Genomic DNA, 18286 nt, shown 5'->3' with positions numbered 1-18286 from the left:
CAGGCTGCATTTTCCAAAGCCTCAGTTTCCCCTGTTTGGAAATCCATTCGTCTCATTATGGAGCTCTACCAGGCTCTGTGCTGTACTGGCAACTGCCTGAGTTAGTGATGCTTGTTGCTTATTCATTTCTATACAGAGTCCATTTTAACCTGTGTATTCGGGTAAAACAATCAGTTTTATCTTTCCCTGGGATCCTCATTCAACGTACAAAGACACTGCGTGGACGCATTTTACCTTGTAGAAAATATATGCCCCAGATTGCTCTGTACTCTCCAGCCATAGCACTCTAACAGAGCAGAACAGAGAAGGAAACAACTTTGGGTATGACTCCACCCAAATTAAGATGTAATTGTAGCATGGGTAGGCATACCTGAGCTTGCTTTAATCTAACAAACGCAGGTAGCAACAGTAGTGAAAACATGGTGGTACGAGCTTCAGCGCAGGCTAGCCACCCAGGTACAAACCACCAAGGACCCTGGGTACATACTTGGGTTGCTAGCTCACACTGAAATCCGTCCGTACCATCACATCCTCACTACTCTTGTTACCTGCACCAACTAGATTAAAGATAGTATGGATATGCCTACCCACACTACAATTATACCTTCATTTGCCATGTAGACATACCCTTTGAAACAGGGTGTGAGACAGAGTTAGACACTTCCAAGGCACAAATAAACATTGGAGGGCAAAAGCTACTTTGTGCCCCATTGGCATTACAACTCTACTTAGTGTTTCTCAGCTACTAATATCACCTGTGGAGAAATACATGAAGACTTTTCCAAAATGGACTCCACTTCTTCTCCAGAAGGGCTAGCTAAAATGGATATTCAGGCAATCCATTTCCCCAAGATATCTTTCCTTCTCTAATAACTTTGATCAGCTAGTTGGAAGGGAAAAATCAGTAAGTGTTCTGTCTAAGGGCCCATTTTGCTTATTCACAGTTGTTTAGACTGAGAAAAACTTTTTTCTTTAGATAATTTATTTCTTTATTGCATGCATTACCTTAGCACCTGGAGATGCAGTCAGGATCAAGCCCCATTGTGCCAGGTGCTATACAAACAAATTCTACAAATCATAGCCAAACAGTGATGTAATTGTCCAATAGATTGCCAGGAATGGTAGGGTGGGAAATTATGAGCAAGTATCTCAGTCTTCACTAGTACTTTCTAAATAACCTTAAATCAAAATGTCAAGGCTTAGCACATATTGGATGCTTCTTTTTCCAAATATTTGCTGTTGAATTTCTAGCCACCACTAATACCATACATGTACTTTACCTTTGTTGCCTTGTGGATCATCTCTTGAAAGGTCAAGAAATAGCACCTTGGGTCTGCTGCTAGAATACATGTCAAGTTTGATGCAGTATTCCTTGTGCATCCAAAACTCTCACTCAGTTTACTGTAGTGGAAGTTTTGGGTAAATACAGAATGCAGGATCTGACCCATACTGATACTTTGGATTTGGTGGCAAATTTTAGATTGAGTGATGATTTAACGTGAGATGTATAAAATCTCCTTTCCTCATTTCCAGACCACAAGATGTCAAGAACATTTTCCTTTTGTTTGCTGTCTTTTGAAGGCTGATAGGATAAGACACCAATGGTACAGCATAGTAATTTGAAGTAATTTTCCACAGCAGATAGGAGATAAAGTACAACTTTTACATATCTATTTCCATTGTTCCACTCTAATTTGCCTTTTCACATCCCATTCCCATTGTTCTGTGAACAATAGTGCTTCATCTCTGTTCACCGCAATCAGTTAGAAACTGACTATACCTTTTGTCATTATGTCTCCTCTAATCACGTTTTTTGTTATTCTGAAGTCTGTACATAGTGCCTCTCTTTTGTGCCTTTTGTTGCATAAAGTTTAAATTTGCATATAGTGACAAAGTGGTAAATCTTGAGATAGTTATACTGCCCTTTTTGTTGTGAAAAGCATATGAAGTTTTAAAATAGATTGTTGCTCCATCCCAACCCTCTCCTACTTCCCAAAACTGCCTATTCTTCTTCTTGAGGTAGGCTTCCCCTTGGGAGACAATGGGAGATAGGATCGATTTAAAACTTTAGATAAGGAGTTTAATATTTTTCATGTGACCTTATGACAGTTGGGATATTTGTGATATTTGACTTTTATATAGCCAGATACTTTGTCCTTGGTGACAATGTTCTTTCTGTTCTGTTTCCCATATCCTTTCCCACAGATTATATCCTAGTTTTGCTTAAATGAGGAAAAGTGTTCATGGTTTTGTGGGAAATAATTGTGTAACTCAAATTATGATTTCTTTTTCTGAGCCCTTCATATATCTATTGATTTTGAGGACTGTACAAGAAATTAGATGTAAAGTTCAAAGTTAGGCTCTGATCCTGCAAAGACTTAAGCATGTGTTTAACTTTAAGCACTGAATAGTCCTGTTCAAGTCAATGGATTTACGGTGCTTAATGTTAAGCATAAGCCTAAATCTTTGCAGGAACAGGGACATAATATGTGCATCTGAATGTTCTTGTTATACAAGAAATGAGATCTGGATGATTAATTTGTTCTATGATGATTGGTTGTTGTAATATGGACAAAATTCTGCCATCAGATCTGCACCTTATGTGTCTCTGGTCTCGTGTACACTTAAAATTTAGGTTGACATAACTACATCTCTCAATGATGTTAAAAAATCACTGTGTGTGGCACCTATGTCATTCTTATACCCAGTGTATATGTAGGTAGGTCAACAGAAAAATGCTTCCATCTATCTCGCTACTGTTGCTTGCGGAAGTGGTATTCCTACACCAATGGAAAACCCCTTCTCTCGGGTGTAGGCTGTGTCTACACTATGGGGCTATGCCCTGTAGTGTAGACATACTGAATGAAAGGTGCTTTATGGAAGCTTTTATTGTCAATCAAAAACCTTATGTGAGAGTAAATGGCATTCTGACATCCTCCCAGATGTACCTAACTCCAGATCAATTTTCTGGGAGTTGCATGATTCTCTTTAGCAAATATATCTGGATTCAACCCCATATTGACTTCATACGTTAGCTCTTGCAAGTCATTTATTCCCTCCTATGAATCTGGGAGAGAGAGAGAGGTTTAAATCCACATCTCCTACCCCCCACATGAGTGCCTTAATCACCAGGCTATAGAGTCAGTCTCACTTGCTTTCTGTTTGGCACAATGAATATTTAAATATTTATACACAGTGGAATAGAGGGATTGAGAGCAACTCACCCCAAAATAGCCTCTAGCCTAGTGGTAAGGATGCTTCACCTAGGAGGAGGGAGATCTGAGTACAAGTCCTTGTTCTATGGAGATTCAAACCTGGGTCTCCCGCATCCCAGGTATGTGCCCTAAGCATTGGACTAACGGCTATAAGGAGGAACACACACAGTCAAACTTGTGAATAATTTTGGGTCAACCAAAACTGCATTTTTCAATGAATAAACTATTCTCCTGAAAAATTTCACCTCGATCTACTTATAACCTTTTACTCCCTTGCACATGTGTGTAGGGTGAGGGACAACATTGCCCTTTGTGTGCCTCTGTTCCCCTGGGCATCTGACTTTGCCAAGGGTGCAAAAGTGAGTTGCTCTCTCCATATAGAATTTTGCTATATTGTGTCCTTTCCCCCCCTCTCTACTGGCTTTTGTGTTCTTCATTGTGACATAGACATATTTAGATTTATGATGAGTGAATCCCAAAAGGTTCAGAGGTTCAACTTTAATAAACAGGCAAACATTCACATGTCACGCTGCTGTGACTTAAACTTTATGAGGCTGTCTGAGATCTTCCTTCAAGCCCCCTCCTTCTCTGTGACCTTCTAAGGTTCCCATGGCCTGCCCCTCTGAAAACAATTTTCCTTCTCAACAGGCCTCAGTTCCATCCTTCCCAGTGATCAGCCCCCTCATTCTATTCTGTATCCTTTTTTCCCTGCAACTACTGTATTGTGTTCTACATAGTGACATAGACATATGATAACACCCATTGTTTCATGTTCTCTATGTATATAAATCTCCCCACTGTATTTTCCACTGAATGCATCCCATGAAGTAAGCTGTAGCTCAGGAAAGCTTATGCTCAAATAAATTGGTTAGTCTCTAAGGTGCCACAAGTCCTCCTTTTCTTTTTGCGAATACAGACTAACACGGTTGCTACTCTGAAACCAGACATATACTATGGTCACTTTATCTTTTGATGATCTAGTATCTCATATAAACTGATCTGCCTGATCTAAACTCCAAAGTTAAGAAAGAAAAACTGTACAAGAAAATGAGTTCTCTCTCTCCTTTCCCACATGTACAGGTGTGTGTGTACATATGTATTTGTTGTATATATATTTTTCCACATAAGAACAGAAATAGGGAGAAAAGGAATGTTTTACAATTTCTTCTCTCTTTTGGGAAATGTACTATCTACTTTTATTCTGAGTTTGCTGCTGCTCTGCACATGAGCACTACGTCCCGTTGTTGGAATCTGTTGTATTTTCAACAGTCAGGGAACTTTGGTTTTCTTAAGAGAATTACGGCATCAACATGAGAGTAGGAGGGAACGGAACGCATTAAGGCGTTCTGCTTCATTCTCTAAACTTACAAAAAAAAAAACACCCCTCCAATTCAACTGCAAGAAAAAGAGATGTTATTGGTCGGGTGAGTTATGGCACAATGTGGCTGGGATGGGAGTGGGGGGGGGTACTTTGAGTTGCTGCGGTCGGGGATGGGATTAGCAGGGGGAAAGCTCAGGCTGATGGATTTGATTTAATTTATTTAATTTACTGGTACGAAAGAGACTTACTGATGGGGTCGGGATGCAGTGAGGGGTGGGGAGCCCTTCCCCTCTAATTGTGATTGGCTGGTTTTCTCTGCCTTGTTCATTGGTTGGCTCCTCAGCCCCGCAGGAGCCCCCCTCTCCCCTCCCCACCCCAGCCCTGGCTGGGTTTAAATCTTTGGGGGCTTCAGAGTTCCGCCGCCCGCGCTGGAGCTGCTGCCGCGCGCTGTGCAGGGAGGCGCCGGGCGAGGAGAGCATGTTCCCCGGGCGGAGCTGGGGATGGGCGCTGCTGTGGGCGCTGCTGGGGCTGGCCGCGCCCGGGGGCTGCCGGCCCCGCGGGGGGCTGCTCTTCCCCTTCGGCGCGGAGCGGGGTGACGCGGAGCTGGAGCCCGGGGACGACGTGAGCTCCCCGGCCCTGGAGCTCCGCACCCCGCTGCGCTTCTACGGCTCCAGAGTCCGCTCCCTCTACGTGAGTGCGGGGCTGGCGGGCGGGGGCTGCCGCGAGTCACTGGGCTGGGGCGAGGCAGATAACTAACCGGGTTGCTGCCGGGCCGCTCGGGTTCAGCGCGTAGAAGATCCCCCCGTTTCCCTCCTCTCCAGCCGGGCGCTGCTGGAAGGGCGCTGCTGCGCCCCGGGATAAGGCGCTGTACAATAGGCGACGTGGGGAGGTCTCCGAGCTGGAAGACTTTGGCTAACGACAGACCCAATGAAAAGCAGATGCCACCCCCCCCCCCCCCCACGCCCGCCTTTCTCGGCTGGGTAGCTCCCTCCCTGAAAGTGCTCTTGTTGCCTGGATTTCCGGGGGGTTTGTTCCACTACAGGGCGTAGGCTGAACGCAAAACTTACCAATGCAGATCGGAACTCTCCGAGCCAGATCCTCAGCAGGTGTAAATTCAGTTACTTCGGTGGAACTGGGCTGCTGTACATCAGAGAGGATCTAGCCTAGTGATTTTCAACTTTCTTTTTTCATTTGTGGGCCCCTGAAAAATTCAAATGGAGGTGCAGACCCCTTTGGAAATCTTAGTCTGCTGACACAGACTCCGGGCACAGATTGAAATCTAGCCCACTGTCTCCCCTAGGGTTGGACTTTTGAGTTAATTTGTTCCCTTAGGCAAGAACAGACTATCTTCTCCCCAGGAGTAGTGGTTTGAAAAGGGAGACAAGGTTGATGTTTTTGTTGCACTGGATTCTAAGATGACTATCAATTTTTCTTCACATACCAGGGGATTTTAAAAATATAGCCCCAAATAAGTGACCAGTGTGAATTCCTTGGTGGATTGCCTTGTATGGCTGGCTGTCTTGCTAGTGAAAGGAAAGAGTTGATGCTTTATATGGCGATTGTTGCTGGTGGGTTGCTTAAGTTGCATTAGCACCTTGACTCAAAACTATATCACTTGGCTGTAGATTGACATACATTTATAATATGTTTGTCATAAAATCTTAATTTACAGGGTCATAAGGCTTTATTTTATATCAGGTTTCTGATCAACCCACTGCTAAATACAGTAGCTCTGTCTGTATTACCAAGTCTGTATTGGGAGGCCATGGATATGCGGTCTGCAGGGGGAAAAGGCACATAACAGCTTAGCCAGAGTGTGTACAGATTTTGAAATACTAGCTATTCTCCTGGAGCTAAGAAATATCACTTTCATACTGTATGTGTTGTGTGAGCTGCAAAATTAGAGCAAAAAATATCTAACCAAAAACTGACAAATTCAAGACTGATATATCTGTGCTTAAATTGCGTTCTGACCCCCTCCACTTCACCCCTTATCACTGTCTTGGGAACTCTCAGCATGATGTTAACTGCTAAGAGAACTGCTAGGGTGGTGGGGTACGTGCGTGCATACTATCTAGAATATCTTAATATGATGAAGTGAGCTGTAGCTCACGAAAGCTCATGCTCAAATAAATTGGTTAGTCTCTAAGGTGCCACAAGTACTCCTTTTCTTTTTGCTTAATATCTATGTATGACTTGAATCACGTGCTAATTCAGACAGCTATTAACACAAGACAGTAAAAGTGGGATGTATCAGTATTTTTGTTGAAAATGAACTATATAGGTATTAAAAGTGCTGGAAAAAGTTATGTATAGCCATAGAAACTAGAACCTGAGCTGGAATTTCAGGTGGGCATAAATATCTAATTCTGAGTTCCTTTAAAGGGAGAGGAGAACTCACACACTTTTTATTTAGTGTTTTCTACGAAATGTATGTATTTAATTATATATAGGGAATGCTTTAGATTTTGTTTCCTGTTGCATTGTGGTGTCACATGGTATCCAATGAAGGCAGAGACCAAAAAGTCCATTTAAGAGCGTGTATAATGACACATTTCAGAGTAGCAGCCCTGTTAGTTTGTATCCTCAAAAAGAAAAGGAGTACTTGTGGCACCTTAGAGACTTTTCCCCTGCATGCCTGCTGGTAATTGCTCACCTTTCCTGATCACTCTCCTTACAGTGTGTATGGTAACACCCATTGTTTCATGTTCTCTGTGTATATAAATCTCCCCACTGTATTTTCCACTGAATGCATCCGATGCTGTAGTTCAAGAAAGCTTATGCTCAAATAAATTTGTTAGTCTCTAAGGTGCCACAAGTACTCCTTTTCCATTTAAGAGCTAGTAAGTTTCAAATAATCTGAAACATTCAATTATGCATTTTTATCAGTAACTTCAAGACTTGCACAGGCCTTTTGTAAATGAAATTTTTATAGTGTATGATATTTCAGCACTGCGTTTGTTTGTTTTATCTCCTTTTAATAATGACCAGGCAAGTGTCCACACTGATTCTCTTAAATTTTATCACCTGCTTTATTTTTATAGTTTTATATGTGGTATTCTTTCCATGGCTGCAGACTCTGCAGATAAGTGGTATTTGAATGGCTTTTTTCCTTTCTCTGTGGCAGGACCAAGGGGATAGCTTGTTAATAATAATATTTATTTGTATTATTGTAGTGCCTAAGTGCCCTATTATGCAGCAGGACCCTGTTGTGCTAGGCAAACACAAAACAAAAAGGCAGTCCTTTCTCCAAAGGGCTTGCAATCTAGGTCTAAGACAAAAGACAGCTGATGGGTACAGACAGATAGGGCAGTACAAGAAAACAACGAGACAATATTGGTTACCATATTAGACAGTGGTGCAGTAATGGTGCTTGAAGGTTTTCTTAAGTGAATTCTAATCTATACCTTCAGTTGTTGTTTGCTGTTTGTATTCTGGTAGCATCCACAGTGTTCTCGTAACTTTCTGCCCATAGGAACATTATAAGTCAGTGTTTTCCAGGAAGAACCGATGGTCAGAGGTACTTGTTCAGTGTAAAGTGTGAGGCCACTAAGTGGAGTGGAGGTTATTTGGACTGCAGCATCACCAATATACTGATGACAATCAGTCCTGTGCTCCTTTGCATGAGATCTGCGGGGTGCAATCTTTCAATTTTTTTCTATGTTGAACTTGCTGTGACTATTTCACACTTTTATTGGCATGCCGAGTGAAGACTGATACTGATATCCATGTGTTAATATGGCAGCAGAACCTGGCCTAGACCATTGCTTAATGACTGTCTTTTTTCCTGAGATCTTATCAGAGATCTGATGCGTTTTAAAGACTATTGTCGACCAGACATACTACACTGCCTTTAACACATGTTAACCTGGTTCAGTTAAAGCTGAACCTTCTAAAATCACACTTTGTGTGCTGTATAGGCATGCTTAGTAACTTAACTTTCCAGTGAACATGAATATCTTTTCAGGTGCACACTGAATGAGGCAGACCCTCACAAGAGCCATTATAAATTGAATTAGTTTAATTATCTGGCATTTTGTCCATCGTACCAGCCAGAATGATTATTTGGAATTAAAAAAAATTATTCTGGAATAGAGTCCCCACTTGAAGGAATTTTACCAAAAGTGTTTTATACTTTTTCTATTAAACTACATATACAATATTACTCTTGAGAAACAGAATTTACAAAAAGTACTGCTAGTTGATAAATATATTAACTGATAATATACTAATTTATAGAATCCCCAAAATAATTTTTTTAATACTTTAAAAATTCTTGGGTCAGTTTAGGTTGTTGTGATGAAATGTGCATTTCTTTATACTTGATAAGAAACGCTTTCCACATTATTCTTAACTTTTGGGTGCTTTATTTTTGCAATCTTAATGTTTATTAATGTAGGTTTCATTAAATGTAATTCTGTATATATATTCTAACAGTTGAGATAAAAAGAGGTGCTTGAACTAATAGTCCATAGGCATTTCAGTGAAGGACCTTCTAATCTAGAACTAAATCTTAGCTCCACCCCTTTTTGCTCTGACCATCAATTTGACAGGACACAGTGTAACAGTTATGTATTTGTATAGTGGATATCACCTGAGGAATGATTTAGAGAGGTCTGAGGTTATTTCCTTTTGGAAAGGAGTCTTTTAACTAAACTTGATTTAATTTGTTTTATTACATTTGTAAACTTGTTTAATTTATACTTTTAAATTTTGGCCTTGTTCATGTTAGAAAGTTTTGTTGCTTTAACTGTACCAGCACTCAGTTATGCAAACAAACAACCTTATTTGTCAAAAGCTAATTTTTACCCAGAAAGTGTCATGTCCCCACAATGTCTGGTAATTACACTCCAAAAAAACAAACAAACTTGTACCATGTACTTGTTTGAAAATTTGATTTTACAAAAGTATTCAGTGTCATTTTTCTACCCCGCTCACTGCTGCTCCATTTGACTAATTGAGATAGAGCTGTATATAGTGTGTCTGGTATGTTTTACTACAAACCATAAATGTAACTTGACAATGTGTAATCCAGCAGTTTAAAATGCTAAAAAAAATCTGCCACCACTTCCTGTCATTTTAAATAGAGTAATACCCTAAAAGGCCAAAAAAAAACCAACCCAAAACCTGTACAGCTGTTACTGTCTTTAGACAACACAAAACTTCAGCTTTTTTGTCTTTTTTTTAAAATAAAAATATTTCTTTATTAAACTGTAATATATATATCTCAATTTTTGAGCTTTCACTTAGTTGTATCAACATTAATAAAAATGTGTATTTATATGAGTTTAAAGGGACATGGTAAAGTTAAATAATACTTTAAAAAAACAAATTTCCTTATGTATGTTAATAAAATGCATTAATTCTTAAATTTTGAAATTTAAAAAACAACTTTTCACTACTTATGATGAGTGCTTATTCCGTGCGCTTGACTCACTTTACACCAGGAATCCAGACTGCTCGGTTTCTAATATTTGTTTTTCAGTGTTTCAATAGTCTGGTTCTTTTGCAGTAGAACAATAATACAATGCTATGAAGTGAGCTGTAGCTCACGAAAGCTTATGCTCAAATAAATTGGTTAGTCTGTAAGGTGCCACTAGTACTCCTTTTCTTAGTACAAAGCTTGGTTGCATATAATGCAGGGTAATGTTTAAATCTGAACAGAACATCTCCTTTGAAAAACAAAACATGAAGATATTCAATTGTTTTTTGAGAAACCAACAAAATTACTTGACAGCAACCCACTCTGGGGAGCTATTGCCACAGAACGTCTCTTCCTCTTCTGCCGCTAAGAGCTGTGGGAAGGCAGAGGGGGTCGCGGGGCATCCTGGGTCCTGTCCCAATGCTCCATGATGCATTGCTTCACATCCCAGCAATCCCTGTGCTTCCGTCCACATTTGGCGCCATCTTTCAACCGTTTGTGTACTGTGGGCCCTGCCTCTTTGGACTGCAGGAATGGATCCTAAATGGATCCTCTCACTAAAACGTCACGAGTGGCAGTGGAGTTATTCCTTAAACTACAAAAGCAAGAGGCATGCAACATTGATCTTGCCATGCGTAGTAGCTACGACACAAGATTGCTTGTGGCATTCACGGACGTGCTGACCACAGTGAAACGCCGCTTTTGGGCTCGGGAAACAAGCACTGAGTGGTGGGATCACATTGTCATGCACGTCTGGGATGACGAGCATTGGCTGCAGAAGTTTTGGATGAGGAAAGCCACGTTCATGGGCCTGTGTGATGAGCTCACCCCAGCCCTGCGGCGCAAGGGCATGAAAATGAGAGCTGCCCTGTTGCTGGAGAAGCGCGTGGCAATTGCACCGTGGAAGCTGGCTACTCCAGACTGCTACCGATGGATTGCTAACCAGTTCCGAGTGGGAAAGTCAACCACTGGACTCATGTTGATGGAAGTGTGCAGGGCCATTAATCGCATCCTGCTCCGAAAGACTGTGACTCTGGGCAATGTGCGTGCCATTGTGGATGGCTTTACACAAATGGGCTTCCCTACTGCGGAGGGGCGATAAATGGTACACATATTCCAATTCTGGCACCAGACGGCGATAGATGGCACCAAGTACATTAATCGCAAGGGGTATTTCTGAATGGTTCTCCAGGTGCTTGTGGATCACCATGGGCATTTCACGGACATTAATGCAGGCTGGTCCGGAAAGGTACATGATGCATATATCTTTTGGAACACTGGCCTGTGCAGGAAGCTGCAAGCAGGGACTTTCTTCCTGGACTAGAAGATGACCGTAAGGGAAGTTGAAATGCCCATTGTGATCCTGGGAGACCCCGCCTACCCCTTAATGCCCTGGCTTATGAAGCCATACACGGAGCAACTTGACAGCAGCAAGGAGCAGTTCAACAACAGGCTGAGCAAGTGCAGAATGATTGTTGAGTGTGCTTTTGGCCATTTAAAGGCCTGCTAGCACAGCCTCTATGGGAAGCTGGACCCGGCCGATAACAATATTCCAATGCTTATAGCCTATGCTCCATAGTATTTGTGAAGGGAAGGGAGAAAGCTTCACTTAGGCCTGGACCGCTGAGGCTCAGCGCCTGGAGGCTGAGTTTGAACAGCCAGAGACCAGGGATATTAGAGGGGTGCAGCGTGGGGCCATAAGGATCAGGGATGCCTTGAGGCAGCAATTTGAAGCTGAAAGCCACTAATATTTGTTGCTACGCTCGGGAGTGCTTGTAATGCTAGGAGGTGATTGGTGCAGATGATGCAATATGAAGGCTTAACATAATTGTCTGTTGCTTTGCAGGACTCTGTTTGCTTTCAATTAATAGAATAAAAATTGCTTTCAAACCAACACAATTCTTTTATTGAAAAACAACTGGAGGAGAGAGGCAAACAACAACAACAAAAACATTGGTGAGGGGGATGGGAGAAGGGAACATCCCAGGACGAGGTGACGTCCCGGGACGGCTAAAGATTTGTGTATGTCCAGGGATCATATCCAGCCTTCTCCTTTGGAGTACAATGCAGTGGGTACTGTACTTCAGCAGGGCCAAACTGCAGAGGGATGGGTGTTGAGTGTAGTGGGTAGTGGGAGTCCACAGTGCTAGACTGTGAGGGGGAGGAGTGGAATGCTGTGGGTACAGACTGGAGGCAGGAGGTTGATAAGAGTGTGTTGGCAGCGTCTGGGGAGAGCATGGGAAAGAGTTTTGCGACAGTGGCTGCAGGGACGGCAGGCACAGAACTGCTCGGTATGTTAGTATCGAGTGTCTAGTATCTGCTAGGTTTCAGAGTAACAGCCATGTTAGTCTGTATTCGCAAAAAGAAAAGGAGGACTTGTGGCACCTTAGAGACTAACCAATTTATTTGAGCATAAGCTTTCGTGAGCTACAGCTCACTTCATCGGATGCATACTGTGGAAAATACAGATGTTTGTTTTTATGCACACAAATCATGAAAAAATGGGTGTTTATCACTACAAAAGGTTTTCTCTGCCCCCACCTCACTCTCCTGCTGGTAATAGCTTATGTAAAGTGATCACTCTCCTTACAATGTGTATGATAATCAAGGTGGGCCATTTCCAGCACAAATCCACGTTTTCTCCCCCCCACACGCACCCCCCCCAAACAAACCCACTCTCCTCCTGGTAATAGCTTATGTAAAGTGATCACTCTCCTTACAATGTGTATGATAATCAAGGTGGCCCATTTCCAGCACAAATCCATGTTTTCTCCTCCCCCCACACACACAAACCCACTCTCCTGTTGGTAATAGCTTATCTATTACCAACAGGAGAATGGGTTTGTGGGGGTGGGCGGGGAAGAAAACCTGGATTTGTGCTGGAAATGGCCCACCTTGATTATCATACACATTGTAAGGAGAGTGATCACTTTACATAAGCTATTACCAGGAGGAGAGTGGGGTGAGGGGAGAGAAAACTTTTTGTAGTGATAAACACCCATTTTTTCATGATTTGTGTGTATAAAAACAAACGTCTTCTGTATTTTCCACAGTATGCATCCGATGAAGTGAGCTGTAGCTCACGAAAGCTTATGCTCAAATAAATTGGTTAGTCTCTAAGATGCCACAAGTACTCCTGGAGTGTGTCTGCTTGGCGCGCCATAACATTTAAGAACCTCTCCATGGCTTCATTGTGGCACGCCGCATTCTCCTTTCAGTCCCTCTTCTCGCTGTCCCGCCACTCCTTCAATTCCTGCTTCTCAGCCGTGGAATACATCGTAACATTATGCAGAAAGTCCTCCCTAGTTCTTCTTGGCCACTTTCTAATTCTGCACAGCCATTCAGCCGCCGATAACAAAGAGGGAAGCTGGGCTCCCAAGGTCATCTCTGTGAGGTTTAAATGCAACATTTTACAGAAACAGTATTGTTTGCAACACACAGAACACTGATTTAAAACACAGTCAGTACTCACACACCTGTCACTAACTGGCTGGTCCCAGGCAAGCACACATATGCCACAAAATGGTGAGTAGCTGCAGGGGCAGGGTAAATCACTCTTCCTGGATCCTGCTGTACACTGGGCATGTGGCTCTTGGGGAAAGCCAGCATTATACGGGGGGCCCTGATAATCATTCCTGTCCCCACACTTTCCACAGGATGTGATCATTATGGAAGATATCTCGCTGCTGAGGGTGAGCAGAGAATCAAGGGAGGGTCTTCTCCAAGACTGTGGCTTCTGCCCTGGCCCCTATGCAGCTCGCCTGTGTGCAGCAATGGTGTGTGGTGCCTTCCCCCACCCCCCACCCCACCCAGTGATGACACAGTGGTGCAGGAAAGTTACCGCTAATAGGGCAAGAAACAAAGCTGCTCTGCCAAAGAACCTGTGACAGCAGATTGCCCAGTATCTCCATGAGAGTTTCTTGGAGATCTCTGAGGCAGATTTCCACGAAGTGAGAGAGTCAATCAATAGCCTGTTCCGCTGCTCAGACTAGGCATGCGGTGGGAGACAAGCCTGCTTTCTGCAACCCTCCTGCCCCCAACACCTCGCTTCAGTGATTCCCAAAATCAAATCTGCTTACCAGGGGCCTCCTCTCCTGTTTGCGCTTCGCCAACATCCACCTGCTGTGACTGGCTAGCCTTTTCTGGGGTAGAAAAGAGCTCCTGGCTACATGCATCTCTGACCTCTGAGTCATCCTCTGCCTCTGGGTCCCCCTCCCACTCCTCCTCCAGGATTTCTTCCTCTTGGCTCGATCCACTCTTGACTGACACATGAGCCACCAAAATAGCCACAGTGGTCTTCGCAGTGGAGTTGGGATTGCCGCCGAGTATTGCGTCCAGCTCTTTGTAGAACTAGCAGCTCATGGGCGCAGCACCAGAGCGGCGGTTTGCCTCTCGCGCCTTGTGGTAGGAATTCCACAGCTCCTTCACTTTGACCCTGCACTGCAGTGTGTCCCGATCATGATCCCTTTCTGTCATGCATCATGAAATCTGTCCATAGGTGGTATATCCGTACTGCTGGAGCACAGCTGGGACTGGACAGCCTCCTCTCCCCAAATTCCGATGCGGTCCAGCAGTTTGGCATTGCTCCAAGCGGGGGATCGCCTGGTGCGTGGAGCAGGCATGGCTGCCTGGAAAGATGCTCTGAGACCATTGCTCGCATCACCGAGCAAACAGGAAGGGGACTTTCAAAATTCCCAAGGAATTTACGGGGTGGGGATGATGGTTGGTCACCTAAGGGCAGGGCAGTAGAGTTCAAACCGATGACCAGAGAGGCGATAACAAGTATTGTGGGACACCTCCCGGAGTCCAGTCGCAGCGCTGTAATCGACCACAGTGTCTACACTGGCATCACGGTGCTGTAGCCCCAGTATAGAAAGGTGTTGGGTGGGTTTTTTACAGCACTGCAACTGTGCGGTTTCTGCGCACTGAGTGGCTTGGCACTGTGTAAACCTTGGGAGTTACAGCGCAGAAAGCTGCTTTACTATGCAGAAACTTGCCAGTGTAGACAGGACCTACAGTTACAGCAATCTTGAATGCAAGGAAGGAACGTGAGGAATGGCTTGATTGTGCCATTTGCACAAAGCCCTAAGCAGGGAAGTTGGGAGGAAGATCTATTGGCTGATCTGTTGGGGAAAGTTGCACAACATCTCTGCTCCTGCTGTGGGGGGCACATGATGATGCTGTTGATCCCTCACTTTCATCAGCCCCAAGCTCTCCTACAAGTGTATAATGTCATCCATACCATTGCTCCTGGGTCTTACAGTGTAGAAGTAGTGTGGTCCAGATTCTAAGATGGTGTCAATCTGAATAGCTCCATTGACATTAATGGAACTACACTAGTTTGCATTAGGTGAGAATCTGGCTCACTGGTTAGTCAACAAAGTAATTGTCCTAAGTATTTATTTATCCATTTTAAAATTCTAAGTTTGAGTATTTACTTCATTACTTTCATCCAGGGCTGGCCTTATGGGTGGGCGACATGGGTGACTGCCTAGGGCACCATGGTCAGGGGGTACTGTGGTCAAGAGGCAAGGAGTGTGGTGGGCCTGGAGTGCAAGGCCACAGAAGGGAGCTTGGGGCAATGGGAGTGGGAAGGCATCAGGCACCTGGGGAGGAAGTGGGGGCCAGCGGTGATGGCGGAACTAATGGGAAAGCAGCAGGAGTCTGGGAGGATGAGTAGGAGGTGGGGAGAGGCAGTGGGTGACGGGGCACCAAAATACAGGCTTGCCCAGGGTGCCATTTTCCCTAAAGCCAGCCCTGCTTCCGTATCTAGCAGCACTCTTATGTAAACATTTTTAATAGCATAATGGCTAGTATCTAGTCATCTAAGAGAATCCATACAAAAGACTGCTTGCACTGGGTTTTGATCTATAAAGATTGAGAGTTTTGGAGTTTGTGAGATGTGCTTATTTTGTATTGATTTGCCATAAGCAGAGGTGAATGTGGTAACCTATGAAGTACAGCTGTTTGAAATCTCATCCTTCAGAGAGAAGAATGTTCAGTTCTTAATGTACCTTGTTGCTGAAACATGAGAAGCTAAAACCCCAAGATTCCTCCAGATAGATATAAAAAGTTGTTTTGGGGATTGTCCTACAGGTTGTTAAACTTGACTTATCTCATAAATACAAGCTTCAGCTTCACTGATATTAGGTATTTGAGAATCGGAAATGTTTCAGTGGGTTTGAAAATACTACAAAAGTGTATAGACTTATGAAATAGCCATGTGAACAATACTTACTGCCCTGTCTAAATGATTTTACCCTTTCTATTAGGTGGCCACTAATGGGATCATTGCAGTGAATGAACCATCAAAAGAAGAAGAATACCTTGGTCAGTTCCCACTCAGTTTTGGAGCTATTGCTCCATTTTTGGCTGATCTGGACACTACAGATGGACGTGGGAAGGTGTTTTATAGAGAAGATTCATCCCCTGATGTCTTACAGCTTGCTGCAGACTATATCCAACAAGGTTTCCCTGAGGCCACTTTTGATCCAAGCAGTGTTGTCATTGTTACCTGGACGTTTGTGGCTCCTTACCATGTACGTGGAGAAGACCCCACTCTGGAAGGCAAGGTGAATATTAGACAGAGCTCTAAGATAGACCAAGTGCAACAGAAGTGTACCTCCATGGTCCATTGTTTTAAGTGTCAATTGTAATATTTCATACTTCAAAAACAAAATTATTTCAGTTTAAATACCTTACCACTTCGCTTTCTGTGCTTATCACAGCATTCACAAGAAGGAATTTTTTGGGAGGAGTTTCTCAGACGTATTTAAAAGATGTAAGCAGTTTGGCTTGTAGCATGTGGGTGGAGATGAGGACAAAGCTCACGTTTTAACCTTTTTATTCAACTTTAAACTATCCTTGGGCTGTTATGTTAACTTTTACGACACCCAAAAATATGCCAGATACTTGGAATAATCAGGGAACTTAGAGGTACTAAAACCTGGAATTTTGGGGCTAAATTAACAAAGAAACTTAATGTGGTGCCATTCAACATCATTAGGTCTAACTTTCAGGTGCCTAGAAAATCACTGGGATTCACAAAGGCTGGATTTAGGCACCTAGGCTCCCTACACAATGAATGGAAGAGATGGGCATCTCAGAATAGGATTCACAAAAGCCAGCACACTAGGTGATGCCCTAACCAAAGATGGAAGATGCTAAGCCAAGGCAGGTGTGTGAAGCATTTCCGCCCCGTCTCATAGATAGGCGCCTAAGTCTGGGCCACCGGGAAGTGCCTCCTACAACGTGGGATTCTCAGCTGCAAATGCTCTCTTGGTGTGAGGTGCCTACGTTGTTTTAGTAAGAAGCTATCAGGGAGGGAGGAGGCGCAGCAGCACCCTCATAATGTTTAGTCCAGTGGTTAGGATACTCACCTTGGATGTGGAAAACCCCCAATTCAAGTCCCTCCTCTCCCTGATGGTGAGAGGAGATTTGAATTGGGCTCTGGTGCCTCTCTGGTGAGCACCGTAACCACTGGGCTATGGGATATTCTGACAGGGGTCTCTCTGTCTCTCCTGTTGAAGCTGTTGCACTGATTGGGCCAGAGAGAGCAGGTAAGTATGAGACTGACTCTGTAGCCTAATGTTTAGTGCACTCACCTGAAAGGTGGGAGACCCAGGATTGAGTCCCCCTACTTTTTAAAATTTATTTATCCACTTTTCAACAGGGGAGACTGAGAGAACTCCACACTAGAATATACCATGCCCCAGTGGCTAGTTTTTACTCCTGAGAGGTGGCAGAACCCACTTCAAATCTTTCCTGTGCCTCAGTTGGAGGGTGGTACTTAACTTGGGGGTCTCCCACATCCCAGGTGAGTACCCTAACCACTGGGCGAAAGGTTATGAGGAAGGTTGTTCTTCCCTGCTCGCTCCTTTGTGTAAACTTTTCTGTCTTTGTGTAAACTTCTCTGTAGGGCCTGATCTGGTAGCTGATCTCTGAACATGCTTTCCAGACCAGGCCCTGCAGGCGAGTTAGGCAGAAGACTGTCTGTCTGTCTTTCCCTGGTTCGTGCATTGCTCCGGGGCTTAGGTGTCTGGATGCCTGGTGTGGGGCTGCAGTGCGTGTGCTCAGGCAAAAACAGACACCTTGTGAACTTTTACTGCAGTTGAGGCATTGAGCGAGTTTTGGTGCCTACAGGTTTCGGGGGCAGCTGATCAGAGGCTTTGTGAATCCCAGTGGGGCCTGATTCTGGGATTTAGGTGTCTAAAGTGGCAGTTAGGCACTTAAGTCCTCTTGTGAATCTAGCCCTTGATTTCTTTATGGATTGATCACATCTCATTCACCACAAACTCACATATCTGAAATAAGGCCTTCCATAGTAGT

At 43.7% G+C, this 18286-nt stretch overlaps 1 protein-coding gene across 1 annotated transcript in view; it reads left to right on the top strand.

Annotated features, from left to right (window-relative positions):
* Nucleotides 1-4952: 4952 nt before the first annotated feature.
* NID1 (nidogen 1) overlaps nt 4953-18286 on the top strand; it is an 85821-nt gene continuing 72487 nt past the window's right edge. Inside the window, exons 1-2 of the mRNA XM_048843803.2 lie at nt 4953-5226; nt 16231-16530. Of these exons, the coding sequence (XP_048699760.2) occupies nt 5014-5226; nt 16231-16530 (513 nt within the window). The 5' untranslated portion in view covers nt 4953-5013. The remainder of the gene's footprint in view (nt 5227-16230; nt 16531-18286) is intronic.

Source organism: Caretta caretta, chromosome 3 (genome assembly GCF_965140235.1).
Source record: "Caretta caretta isolate rCarCar2 chromosome 3, rCarCar1.hap1, whole genome shotgun sequence".
Classification (NCBI taxonomy): Eukaryota; Metazoa; Chordata; order Testudines; family Cheloniidae; genus Caretta; species Caretta caretta.
The sequence above is the reverse complement of the archived record's forward strand: the minus strand, read 5'-3'. Positions and strand labels throughout refer to the sequence as shown.